The following is a 14,082-nucleotide window of genomic DNA, read 5'->3' on the forward strand; positions in this document are numbered from 1 at the left end:
ATATCGTCTTCAACTTTATCCACTCGTGAAATACTACTGGGATGAACACGATGATGAAACATTGATCCTATATGTAGGTAATTCATTCTTTTTTGATATCTTAGCTGTATCAAACTCTGGCCAGCGGTGTTTCTGTTTCATTTTTGTCTGAAACACCATACGTTTGTGATCAGCTGATAAAAAAAGGAAAAAAATATGCTGTTGATGCCCCAAATAATTGACCCACGTATTGACACAGTCACCTTGGTGAAAATCCCAGATGAGTCGCTTTTTCATTTAATGCTTCGTATTTACAAGATGCCATCGTGAAAAGACTGGACGCTGTTTCCCCAACAATGGCATTAAAAGATATCTAAGAATGTGAAGCACAATCAGTATGAATGACCTCGATGTTTATCACTCAAAAACAGGAATATAATCAGAGGTTCAGCGAGACTGTGCGATTCGAAAATAGCCTCTAAAAAGGGGGCCCGGCAAATTAAAAGTGATTTGTCCAAGTGATGGCCGACAGCCTTTAGAATCTGTCTCCTTGGGACGAGTCTATTCAACGAGGATGTGGGTGAATAGTCGCAGAGAAGCCGTGGTTATACCTACAACTTCGAGACAGACAGACAGACACTCTGGTAACCTCAGTTCGGTCGGGATCCCCTGTCGGAAAGGGTGTATTTCCCCTGAGAGGAAATACTCTTGTGAGAACGATATGGGCTGTTTAAGAGAATCAAACACTTGTACAGCGATAACAGTCAAAAAGGCTTTTGGGAAGATAGAAAAAAAAAAAAGATGCCAAGGAAGAGAGAGATAGAGAGGGAGAGATCGAGTGAGAGAGAAGGACAGAGGGGGAATAAGAGAGAGGATACGGAGAGAGATTATATTAGTATCTATGACGAAACCTGGAAATATGTTTCTGCTGACGTCATCTTTGGGGTGGATGAGTAAATTCCAAAATCGCTGAAATTGACAATATGCCAGCGAGTTTTCCCCAGGTCACCGGTTTCCAGCACACGTCACTGTATATCATGTATAAGATTATATCTATCGCCATGATATATCTATATTGCCAAACAGTATGGCTAACATTTAGAACTGTCGAATGATATGTCATTTGGTTTAGAGAATTAGAATGGGTCCTGAACTCTTGTAAAGATTATGTCGGCTTAAATCGTGATGAGATTCAGAGTTTCGTCTACGTGTACCAAATTCAGTTAGTGTCTATAGGGTGTGAAATTGTTTTTTTTTTTTGGTTTTTTTTTTGGTTTTTTTTTGTTCATTTTCCATCTGAGAAGATAGCTGGATATCCCATATTCAGCTACTTTAAGCTGGTCTTCCATGGGGTCCAGTTGGATGTGAGGCGGGACCACTTCACCGGGTTAAACACCCTGCTCTTTGCGATGAATGAATGAAGCGGGATCTTTTACGTGCATGAGCTGTGACTCTCTCATACACGGGACCTCCATTTTATGTCCTATCCGAGGGACAGAGTGTTTTGCCTCTTGCTAGAGGGGACGGTATGCTTACACACAACATTGCTCAGTCTAGACTCGGGTTCGAACCCGGGTCGCTTGGGTCGGAGGCAGACGCGCTACCCACTGAGCCAACGCACACAAATTGTGTGCATTTGACTCGTTCAGTGCAAATACAAAGGATCATTCGAGACGAAAATCCGATGAAAAAAAAAAACTGTAAAGTAAAACGTAAAATTGAAATGTAATAATGCTGTGTAACAGCTGTGCTACTGGCTGAGAGAAATGAAAAAGGGTAACTGAGCGATGTGAGAGACACTTATTGAAGTTGAGAAAAAAAAAGATTAGTATGAGTGAAATATATTATGAAATACAATGAGTGGAATTTTGTTTCCAATCCATATGCCAAACAATCCAATTTCGACATTTTATTTGACAAATTTTTACTTTTGGTGAATGGAATTTGTTTTGCAGAGTTTTGATGTCTTATTTAGTTTGTGTTTGTTTGTTTGTTTGTTTGTTTGTTTGTTTTGTTTTTTTGTTTTTTCTGATGGCATGATTGCTTGCTTTGGCAGTGTGGTTTTGTCATCAGTAGAATTCAATGAAGAAATGGAAAGATATATCCTGTGTATTAAGTCACCCTTGACAATACTATTTCCCCAGAGTTTTATGACAAAGAGGGAGGGGGGGGGGGGAGGGGAGAGTAAGAGAAAGAGTGAGAAAGAAACGACGAACAATCGTGCCCAAGCTATTTCAATTTCCACATAGTTATGATCCTTAAGTCACCTTCTTCACCCCTTTACTAAATCTATTTTCAGTCGCACTTTGCCCCATGTTCGTCCCGTTGACATAGACTTTGCGGTCAGGTTGTTCATGTGAGATATACCTTGCGAACTAAAATTAGATATCCTCTCGTCCATTCATTCATTTTGTTGAGTCACTCGTATCTCTGATTCAATCTACTTGCGTTTGGGTGTGAATAGGGTGTTGTTGGATTTTTTTTTTCTAGCCCTTTATACGTTGTCATCATAGGACCGTACATGTTCTAGCCTGGCTAACTTTTTTTTATAATTCACTGGCTTATTTAGTATGACTAACATTTCTTCAGTATTAGCATGATTAGGCTGTATAGGGAAACTGTGCTTCACTGTGGGTATGAAATCAGTAGGTAATTCCGTGACTGATGTCGTACACGCATCGAAGAAAGTTCATGGGCCAGCGTTTAAGGCTGTGCTGTTTGGAGGTTGTTTTTTTTTTTTTTCTGTCACAAGTCTTACTTTGAATATGATACAGCTAGTATGACTGACGTCTTTCACGAAATAAAGGGATATAAGCTCCTCGTCTCTTGGGAGATTGGACTGGATTCCGTGATGTAAGTGTCCAAACAAAGTTTGCGCTAATTCGAGACTTCTGATTGGTCGGAAGTTGTTGTAAGAGAAACCTCCTCTGCGACGGTCACGTTGAGCTGCCCGAAATGAAGCCGGACCAATAAAACCGTCAAACTGGTGATTTATGGACCAAGCACAGTGATTTAAAGGAAAGGAAATTCTCCCAGTGCCACTATGTTGCAGTGCATGTGCTTACGTGTTTTCTATCAATCAACCTAGAAATCTGGCAGACAAGCAGAAATGAAATCCCCCATCCCCCCCCCCCCCCGCCCCCCCCCCAAAAAAAAAGTCTTCAGAAAACATCTCAAGGCGCAACTTTTTTTTTGTCTCCAAACTTAACAAACGGATTAAAACGTATCCCATTAAATTGTGTCTTGATGTTGTTGTCGGTGTCATACTTCTTGCAGAGGTGTTGGAGACTTTCGATGGGTGCCAGAAGCCTAAATGATTATAACTATATTACTAGATTACAGTCTGTAATCACATAGTTTATTTTCAATGAAGGAGAGAGGAAGAAAGCAACCTTTACCATGGTTACCTGGTAGATATATGTATATTGATCTTATGGTCATAATACAATCGTACAAACGAAGAAAAAAAAACATTTTAAATTGAGCAAAGTTGCTGGTCATGATGGGTGTGAAAGCTGGATCCTCTTCTTTATAGTTCACTAACACTGGACAGTGGGCAGTTTCCTCAATTCAGGCGACACCATCCTCCAATGGTCACTCACTATACCGCCCTCTGTTGGCTTTAATCTGCCAGTTTTTACGCACTTTTCCTTCCCGTAGGGTATCTGCCCGTTTGCTCTCGTCGCATTCTATTGTGATATGCCATCTCACAAGTGTTATTGCTCTACTCATCACATGGATTAAGCTCCACGTGCATGCAAATTCTCTCATAGGAAAGACTGCATAAAAGAAGGGAAAATAGCATTATTAAAGTCGTACACCGTCGCAACGTGGTTATATAAAGAGTAGACCCTGCAGAAGAAAGAGCGCGAACAAATTCAGTTGTTGTTATTTTTCTACTAATAATATGTTTATAATGGCACCACGGCTTTGGCGTACTTTGGACCATTCCTTTTGTGTATTTTGTTTCTTTGTATGGTATCGATGGTGGGCGATTATTTCTCTATGCGTGCTTATTCTTCGAACAGACGTCTTAACAACATCTGGTGTAATCATATTAGAGAGAAAAGGGGACAAGTGTTAGGATTGTTAGTCCTGTTAACCGAATAACCGAGAAAGGGAAACTTGTCATCTTTGCTTTTGACACCAAGGAACAACATTGGGGGAAACGTGGGGGGGGGGGGGGAGTGACGGAGTATAGGAGCACATGCCAACACGAATGCTCCAGGGGGTAGAAGGTTAATGTCGTGTTGTGATTTGATTCCCTCGACAGTGAGAGAGAAAATATCTCACTGTAATTGACTTTGCGGCTGCTTATCTCTGTCGGTCACAATCTAATGGTCTACTTCTTCTCTAACACTTGTAAGGAACGGCTTCATTCGTCGGTGCTAATTACAGCGCGCCGCTGCAATGTTTACCTGTCTCGATCTTGAACTTTCCTGTATGGGCGTGGAAAGAAATGTTGTTACCGCCAAATAACACGTTTAGCCCGCCCTACTCCCCATAGATAAATTGTATGATCTCTAGGGGTTTGCTCGCAACGACAAGACGTGTACACAGATTTGATCTTAACTCTACTCGGGCATTCATTTAGCAAGTTAGCTGTCTTCCTCGTGATGAGCTAAGTATGTTTTCCTCACAGTCTCTTAGGAAAGGAACGAGCCACGGTATGATGCATCATAGAAAAAGACAATCATTATGAATGATGATGCTGATGATGACAATGAAACTAATAGTGATAATCGCTCGATTCGCCCCTAGAAACAAGCGGATGTTCACGTGTTAAAATCCTGTACGAATTAAGAAATAATTCTTCTTACTGTGCCTTCAGCAACTGCTTAAATCCTTATGAAGCCTGTGGGTATCTTATGTAGAAGTGTATAACTCTTTTGATGTTGACAGTGACAAAAAACAGTGACTGCAATTTTTTTTATTTTTCTGTTTTCCATCGGATGTTACCAGCCATTGGATTCGGCCTCGGTGTGAGATTGATCGGAAGTCAACGATCTTATCTACATCGTATTGAAGACGTGCCCGGCCTGGCTTGTGAACAAACGTGAGAAAGCTATCACCTACCGTAATCTGGATCGCACTGAAAACGTGCCCCGATCATGGCTTGTCAATAAATGGATGACAGCTATCGTACCTGCATCACACGCGCGCTGATGGCATGCATTAGAAGAAATGGCGTGTGAAGAAACGGAAGGTGACGATCGTATTAAAACATACCCGACGAGATACGTGAATGTGGATTTGAGACTGAAGGAAATGATCGTATCTCCATCGCACTCCTGACATCATGCGCCTAACTAATTCGTGTGAACAAACGGAATGTGACGATCGTAACTGCGCCGCATTAAAATATACCCGACGAGATACTTGAGTAAGGATTTGAGATTGTAGGAAATGATCGTATCTCCGTCGCGCTCCTAGCATGTCCCAGACGAATTCCAACGGGAGGAATCTCAGCAGCGTTCGTCCCGACGATGTTGATAGCAATCAGTCGCCACTCGCATACAATTAACCCTTTCATAACCTTCAGATCGAAAAATGTTATTGACATTGTATAAGAACTGATCGCCTTTGGCAATGTCAGAGTTAAATGCATGGTGAAGACAGGGAAGAGGGGGAAGGGATTTTTTGGCAGAGAGGTGTCAAGATTAATCCAACCAACAGGCGGCCGAGAGGGAAGGTGGTGTTAAGTGGCGCGGTATTGAAAGGAATTGAATGTGTGTGGGGTAGTGTGGGGAGGGGGATAACGGTGGACATGGTTGAGGAAAATAACATCAAACGAGTAGTTGCCGATGGAGTAGACGAAGAAACAGAGGATGGTAGAAATTGAGGAGGAGGGTCGAGAAATAGAGACAATTGAAATGAGAAGAAAGGGAACAAGAAAAATATAAAGGAAAAGGGAAGACAGAATAAAGTCAAAAGAACGAAGAATAAGAATGACGAACAACAGTTTAATAAGAAACAGAAGAAGAAGAACGAGTTCAAGGAGACATTTGCAGAGAGCATGTGTAAAGAATTGTGTAGGGTTGGTGAAGGAAAGATTTTTTGAGAGTAGATCAAAATAAAAGAAAAGATGGATATAGGGGAAAATATATGTATAGAAAAAAAAAACTACATGTACCAACGATTTTACGTCGAGAAAAATGACACATGTACCTGTTAACCTACATTCAGTCTTAAGAACCTTACGAGTCGAATGAAACTGCCTCATGAAAATGACTACCTTCATCTAAATATTCGTCAATTGCAAATTGAATGTTTTTATAGGCATTAATAGTTTTTCTCTCTTAGCCTAAGCTTAGTACCACGTGAAAATTTCGAAGGGATTTGCTTAGTACGAGTGAGCCTCCAAAAGTGACAATTATCCTTGAGTATCATTGAAATACATCATGACTAAGTCGTCAGAATTTAGAACTGTTGTGGATCTGTCTGTTTGCAGCTAACAGTGTTATCGTCTTGAGATGTGCCTCAGGGATAGATCAGGGTAACTGCTAATTGACATTATCAAAACGGTCCGGTATTGCCTATAAGGCTTATTATAGTTTAACAAAGACAGCCATGCCAAAAAAGGGCCTAGCAAGGAGGCCAGGCTCGTAAAACCTTTCACGGTACTTCCGTCACGTTTGGACTGCACGCCATGGGTCCTCGTGAATCTGTGAATGGGCAAAGAAATACGAATAGACAAATGTCAATGGAAAAGTGTTGCTCAATTAAAGTAAATACGTTTTGTTATTGCCATGTGGATTACAGCTGTTTTTTTTAAATGTCAGTGGATAACAACATACAGATACAAAGAGAGACAAAACCATGATCAATGAACGCAAACAAAATAGGACTGACAAAGTCGCCGCTTTGTAACTGCGTTCTGACGCCAGTTGACGAAGCCGCTTTCCCCCGAGTGTCTAGCGATGATTGGTCAGTGGATGGTCGGTGGCAGAATGGTCCCTGAAAGTAATCTTGCGATCTCAATCCTGACGACTTGATGATGAATTGTGGACGTTGCTGCGACGTGTCGACGTATGAGTAGCTCAAGCGATGAGTGGTCAGAAGATCGATGGCAAGCTGGTGGCAGAAAGTTTGTTGTGAGTCTCGTCCGCAAACACTCCTGAGGTACTGAATGTTCAGTCATGCTGAATTGCGTCAGTTTATTCTGAAGATTGAGACTGAAAACAAATGTATTCGCCTTAGCCTGAGTGCAGGATTTCTCTCTCGACGTGTTGACAACCACATTGTCTATCAGAGTTGTCCAGCCATCGCAAACATCAAGATTTAATGTTCATCTTTGATATGTTCACGTATATTGTGTTTCAATGAATACAGAAAGAGAGAAAAAAAATAGTGTTTAACATCAACTAGCGCTGTTTCATGGCAACGGTCTTAAGTTTACTTCAAACATAGATCCGTTTATCTAAAGCCATCTGGACGTCTCCCGCAGCATTCAATGACGACAAGGAGAAATCAGTGGAGTACTGGCTTTCTTCTTCGGAACTGAAATCGAAAGTAGTTTGAACTAGCACCATGGTGACATATGTATTCTCTCTTTCCTATTAATCCCTATCCTCAACCCTGACTTGAAATTTGGTTATAATGTCTGACCTTACAGGTCGGCAGGGGTGGAAGCTATAATATGGGCTAGGTGTTTTACCTATGGAATCAATCATTTGTTTAGGACACACCCCACTCTTGCTCGTCCTATGGAATTTTACAGGTTCTCTTTTGTAGTCATGGTCTGCTGATAACTAAAAGAGAAAAGTTCTTACTGGACAGAAGTTTACGATGTGACCTCGCTAAGTTAACTTCGCGAGCTAGGATGGCATTTTCTAGGAAGTAAGCTTATAGGTGCTTTCATTCTGTGTGCCTGGATCATGTTGTGATTGTTCCTCTTATTTTAATTCAAGTTAGAAAAGGAAAGAATCATTTCTTCGGTAGAGATATGACTTAGGCACGTGCAGTCAGTGAAACGTGCCTTATCTGGCATCGTGTTTCAGAAAACAAAGAATGGCGTAAATCTAAAATATAAGTGGGTGCAATGATGCAGAAGTCACGCATTTCCCGTTTTATACTATAGATGGCATTTCTTGCAAAGATTTTAATCATTAGTATTGAATAATATGATTATCGGAAGCTTTGCATTAGATGAAAGCTTATAGAAAGTCCATAACATGAAAGTTCTCACGTGGCACTTAAACCTCTTTCTATGTTTTATTTTGTTTTGTTCTTACTTTCATTAAGTAGAAATTCTCTTCATCACCTCTGAAGGAAATCGATCATTTCTTGTGTGAATTGCAGATAATCCAAACACCATAATCAGGAAATTGTGGTCGGCTGACATGATGCGGTTTACATGCAGCACGTGGTGATGTAGCATTTTACGTCACAATGAACCCGATTTCGTTTATGGTATCAAATGCTATCAGAGGTGCAGTCGGCGTGTGCTGTGAATATTTATAGCGTTATGAAAGTAAATTTGTCATGCCGATTTCTTTGTTTTCGTTGGATGTTTATGACGACGATGGGTGTATTTGTCTATAAAGGAATGGGCGCTATATCATGCACAAACAAAAGTGAGGAAAACACCTAGTTTAACTCAAAGTCCTTGAGTAATTATAGCTTGACAATGCAACGAAATCAGAAACAAGAAAGCAAACAGGAAAAGGTGATTTATCAACATCCATAAGATGCTACTTGCAGGGATAACAACTGGCATGAGATTGCTCTATGTATATGTCCTATACAGAAAACCGTCCCTGATATCAAACGTTTGTGAAGGCAAAAAAGGATTTGCGCGTATAAAATTCTTCAGCTTTCTTCTTTAATACTCGAGGTGGCTCTCAGCTTATCTGAAATAGATACAGGAATATGATTCTAGTACAAAGTATACGTCATAGCCACGTGAATATGATTGGCATGTGAGCGATGCAAGCATCATTTCTTATCAATTGAAGGTGTGAGGGCATGGCAGTTTTCGGTCCAGAGGCACAAATTGTGGCTGCTGTGATGCAGACCTGCTGTGTAAGATTTTAAAGGCTAGCTCACAACAGCAACTCTTCTCACCTCATTCATCGGCTGATGTAGCGTACCCAAGGCGGTATGACTTCCATACCCCTTTAACAGTCACACAGTCGGTTGTTGAACCCACTTCAAACATGTTACCAATACATAATTAGACTGTAGTGGCTTTCATTCATTATTCGCATCTAAAGGTTGTGTGCTGTGAACACCTTCAGTAACCATGGTAACCGTTACAGGTGTTCTCATGATTTCATATCGACAGGATGCCTTTGTTCGAAGATGATGCTGCTTGAATTTCTGTGGATAGAGAATGGAGTCATTTCCTGCATTTTCCCCCACCCACAACGTATTGGCAATCTACTTAAGAGCTGGCTGTGATTTGAAGATGGTAACCCATTTCTCAAACTATACTGCAACGGAGTGAAAGCTCATGGAACATGGCAAACTTTTTCTTTCTGGATTTTTGTTTTTTCGGTGGTATCATGTATCAAAAAGGAAAACAATTCTGAGGCGGTTAAACCCAAACCGCACGTGGCTATAACAATGCAGCCCATCCTTGGATGTACATCAACACTGAATCAGCGTGTAACAAAATTCCCTTGTATCTGTCAGAGGAATCCGACACACCGGATATCCAACTCAAGAAAGAAAGAGTGCATCAGCAGCTCGTGATAGAAAAATGATAGTTAGTATACTCCATCGGCTTTACAGATGATGACGCTCTGCGGTGACATCCGTTGCTAGGCAACTGATGCTGAAGAAAATACACAACCGTATCACCGCAGCTGACGAGTATAGGCATGAACGCAGTCACAGCAAAACGAAGACACAGAAAATATCTGCATGTATTAGTTATTTGTCATCTCCCACGGACAAATTTACGGAAAAAAAATCCGAAACGCACTTTATTTGTGGTCTGTGACTGCGTTTATCTCGACGTGCAATACTAGAGGGACGATCAAGCGCCAAATAAAGATAGCAGGAAGCTTTTGTATTAAGATGTCATACTGGAGATTCTTTTAATGTCTCGATGAGATGATGGACTTATACTCAGAAGAATGAACTGCCTGCTGCCGGTAGCCGATGTTTTACATTGATGTTGATGCGTTGTCGAGTGAGGTAAGCCTTGTTGGAAAGTTTCATTCCGTACATCCTGGAAATACAGACTGCATAACATTCTTTCATCCACAAGATTCAGGTAAACGATGTTCATTTTGTCATTATGGTTTTGTTATCATTCTTCTGTTGTCCTTACTGTACGCCCTCTCTCAGTCGTAGTTGATAAATGGAGATTGGTGGGTGTTTCTGGCTTGTTTGTTTGTTTGTTTTTACTCTTGTAAGTAGTGGGGGTAGTGAGGGGGAATGTCACTATGTCGCTTGTATATTCTCCATCACCTGTATGAAAATGTACCGTCACTATAAGGCGGAATCATTCATGTCACTTAACAAAATTCAGCGGTTTCTCTTTCATGGCCATCAATGGCGGTCATGAGGGAATCTATCGGAGGGCGCTCTTGAGGAGTGGCAGTGACTGAGGTTATCGAAACGAGGTCATTTTTACAATCTTCATCGATGCCCAAGTTAGAACCCGCTTTAAACGTTTGTACAAAGCCGGTGTTTGGTTTGCTAGGTGTGACTGCCTAGTCAATTTATGACGTATTGGTAGACTTTACGTCCAGATGATGAGTTAAAAAGACAAGAATATTTGGGCCAATGTTTAGAATCATATTGGAAATGTCGACTGTCTCCCCTCGACTGACAGCTACACCAAGAGAAGCGGGTGAAACAAACCTTCAGGGCGGGGAAGCGAATCAAACACGCACTGGAGAGCGATATGTCCCTCTGTGACCTTTCCCTATTTGTGTTTACGCATCAGATTGTTTCTGCATCTGTTGTGATCTAATTTACCAATTTTCTACAGTTATCCTTGACGGCGACTCTTTGGCCCAAATCTCGAAAAGAAAATTTGTTTCGTGACGTCTTCATCACCGACGTCCTCCCAATTCCTCCCCCGGTTTGCTCTGCTGGACCGGTTTCCTTCGAGGCCGTCGGTAACGGGGAGCAGTGTGAAACAATTGACCTATCAGATTGAAAAATCCTATATCTTCTAAAGGGAAGTGGACTACGCGTTCATACGAAGTACAGCATGAGAAAAGTTTCTACAACTGTTTGTCTCAACAGGTGCACCTCCAAAAAATTAATCTTCCATTCTCACCGATACTACCCCTCCCCCTTTAGATTCATGATGTATTAGTTCGTACATAATTCTGAAATGTCCGGATCGATGGAGGAGAAAAAAAAAGGACATTGAGGTTTTCAAAATCACTCAAGAAGAGCTGAAGAGACAGATTATGTAGATATTATAAGCACGCACAGAAAAAAAGACGAATTAGGGATTTTGGTGCTCAATTTTCAGTGCCCTAATGTTTCTTGTCTACTCAAAATTCATTTATGATATTCAACAATTCTCGTTTCTGACACAATGTTTTATGAGTTTCATTGATGAAAGTGATTACACCTAGCCCTACTTAAAAATAAACCATTTTCATGAGAGCCTTTCACACTTAGATGGTAGGACCTATTAGTTGGAAGAAAACATCAATACATGTACCAAACATGTTATTCTAATCCGTCACAACAGAGTAACCTAAAAAAAAACTGCAGTGAATTCAAACAGACTCGTAACTCCTTGATTTTAGAATATGTATGTATAAATGTTTGCAGTATTGACCCATTATTTTAGATATGTTCCCAGTTTTGTGTCTGTAATTCTCGTATATTAAATTCACGATAATCGTAATCTCACTTTGAAATTACCTGTATGTTTTTCTGTGTGTATTTATTTATTGTTGTCATGGAACCCGTGGGAATAAGAGTTATGCAAAAACGGTGCCAAACTTGATCAAGTGTAAATATAAATGTAGACTATGGAGGACATTTTGTGACGGAAACATACTTTCTAAATATAAACCAATTTTTTGCCATTTATGAGGCTGATACTGTGCATGAGAACGGATTTGTGTGTTTTCTCTTTCAGTCAGAAGCAACGCGAAACTGGAGGACGTCATTAACTAGGTGAGCTGGTTCAAGAAAGCGTGCCATTTCCTTTGAGATATAGGAAGAAGCGGTAGATCACCTCACTAGGCATGCTAATTCTGTTCTTCTTTATAGGAATTTTTTTCCCCACCCCTTCTCAAACCGAATGATTTCCACGACGGGGTAAACATTCGAAGTCGTCGACCGAAATTAAGCGTGTATCCTGCGCGGTGTGTCAGGATCAGATTATGTGTGCTATAACCGAGGACGTGTAACATGTTGAACTTAACCCAAATACGCTACTGCTCTCGGCTTGGGTTACATTGCCTGGCTTAAAGTCTCGTATTTCAGCGCCATGTTCTCCGATTCTTTTCTTTCTTCTACTCCGTTTCTCTGCAGCGGGCTCAAGTTCCTTCAAATTTTAATGGGGTAGCTTTCAAACTCTTATCCCGACTTTGATCTTCAGAAACACCTCTCCCGGGCCACTGAGTTCAGAGAGGGGTGGCGTAGATCCCTCCTACATCTCACCGCTGTCACTGGGAAACGTCCGGGGAAAGGAACGGGGGGCCTAGCCTGCTTCCTGTGCAGAAGCCCGAAGGGAAAACACATGAGAAAAGAGAAAATCACGCATGGGAATTCTTATCTAAGAAGCAAAGGATTCGGCAGCTCCCGCCTCACCAAGATGTTTGAGTGTGAGACCTACTTGATACGAATGATCCAGTTGTCGTTGTTCTCCTCGACGTTCCTTTGCTTCCAAGTTCTCTTGGATGGCATTTTGGCTTCGGGATCTTGACCATGTGCTCACATGGCCATGGTGAAGGGAGGTCGCCTACAAAATACTCGGCTCCTGGTGACACTACTGCACACTACACCGACCAATGGTCGACCTGGACGTGCCGAACAATAATGATGATCGATCAAACAATGATGATCATGGACCATCAATAGAAGTGCAGGAAGTCACTAAAGCGTGTATAAATAGTGTGGGGTAATTAGATTGTGCATAAAAAGCAATGTTTTCAAAATTGTTTTAACATAGTTTTATGGCAAAGTGGATGTAATTAACTTGGACTTTTTCGTGGATTGAGGATCTCTCACAATGTTCCGTGATCTTATTTCTTCTCAAATCAAGAGACGTCAGGTACAAAAAAATTCAGTTTAATGTGCCATAAGTTCGTCATTCGTTCGCTCGCGAGAGTTGCTACAGTGTATAAGGGTGGATGGATGACAGTGATGATATAGGCTGCAAAATGGCGAGGGAAACTTCAAACTCGGCTTCATTGGTCGTAGAACCCACCTTCAAAAAAGAACTTGTAGCAAAGTAATGAGTTAGACGTCGAAGAGCAATTAGGACCGGATGAAAGAATGGTTTCACGAGACACAGCTACGAGACAGACCCGCTGCTAGAAGCCGATGCCATGTGGACAGTGTTGGGTAAATGAATATCCAAAGTAACCACGTCACAACCATGAAAAGTACTTCAGTGGGTGACTCTGCGTTTATTATTTAAGCGACATCTCAAATGTAAAAGGAAGAAGGTCAACGACATTGTGTCCCTTGTTCTGTTCATCTGCTGTGTCAGCAACAAGGTCAGGAGCCGGAATGCACTCGCGAAGATAACTCGTTTTCGGTAATGGGGGCACTCAAGGTTGGCATGGAGACACTAAAGTGGTATATAGCCTTGGCCATTGATTACCATTAGCTCCAGATCGCAACCACTAATTAGAGCAGATTTGGACAAGAATGTTAAAAGTGTAAGTGGTTCTTCAGAACTCCAACTCTGAACAATTTCTGTTGAAATCTATAAACAAGAACACGAGTTCCATCCCTATATACCGCTCACTTTAGATTTTTGCAGGAGTTGTAACGCGGTGTGTCTTTTCATTTTTCTTGCCTCTTTCATTTGCAGGATGACGGTTACCATGGAAACTGTTTTACAGATTCTCGCTCTCCTCAACTTGATTGGTATCACATTCCCCGCCGCGGTTCCGCCCAGAATCCCCCAATTTCTCACAGACAGACTACATATCTCACCCAAAGTAA

The 14,082-nt window shown here is 41.3% G+C and overlaps 1 protein-coding gene across 2 annotated transcripts in view; it reads left to right on the forward strand.

Moving 5' to 3' along the window:
- The window catches only part of LOC139737088 (interstitial collagenase-like), a 67,055-nt gene that overhangs the window by 20,347 nt on the left and 32,626 nt on the right, over positions 1 to 14,082 (forward strand). For both annotated transcript variants that reach the window (XM_071647763.1, XM_071647764.1), the window contains exon 2: positions 13,949 to 14,078. In XM_071647763.1, coding sequence (XP_071503864.1) covers positions 13,949 to 14,078 — 130 coding nt within the window. The remainder of the gene's footprint in view (positions 1 to 13,948; positions 14,079 to 14,082) is intronic.

Source organism: Diadema antillarum, unplaced genomic scaffold, assembly GCF_040938485.1.
Source record: "Diadema antillarum isolate AM-2024a unplaced genomic scaffold, OU_Dant_1.0 seq00000681_RagTag, whole genome shotgun sequence".
In the NCBI taxonomy this organism is placed as follows: Eukaryota; Metazoa; Echinodermata; class Echinoidea; order Diadematoida; family Diadematidae; genus Diadema; species Diadema antillarum.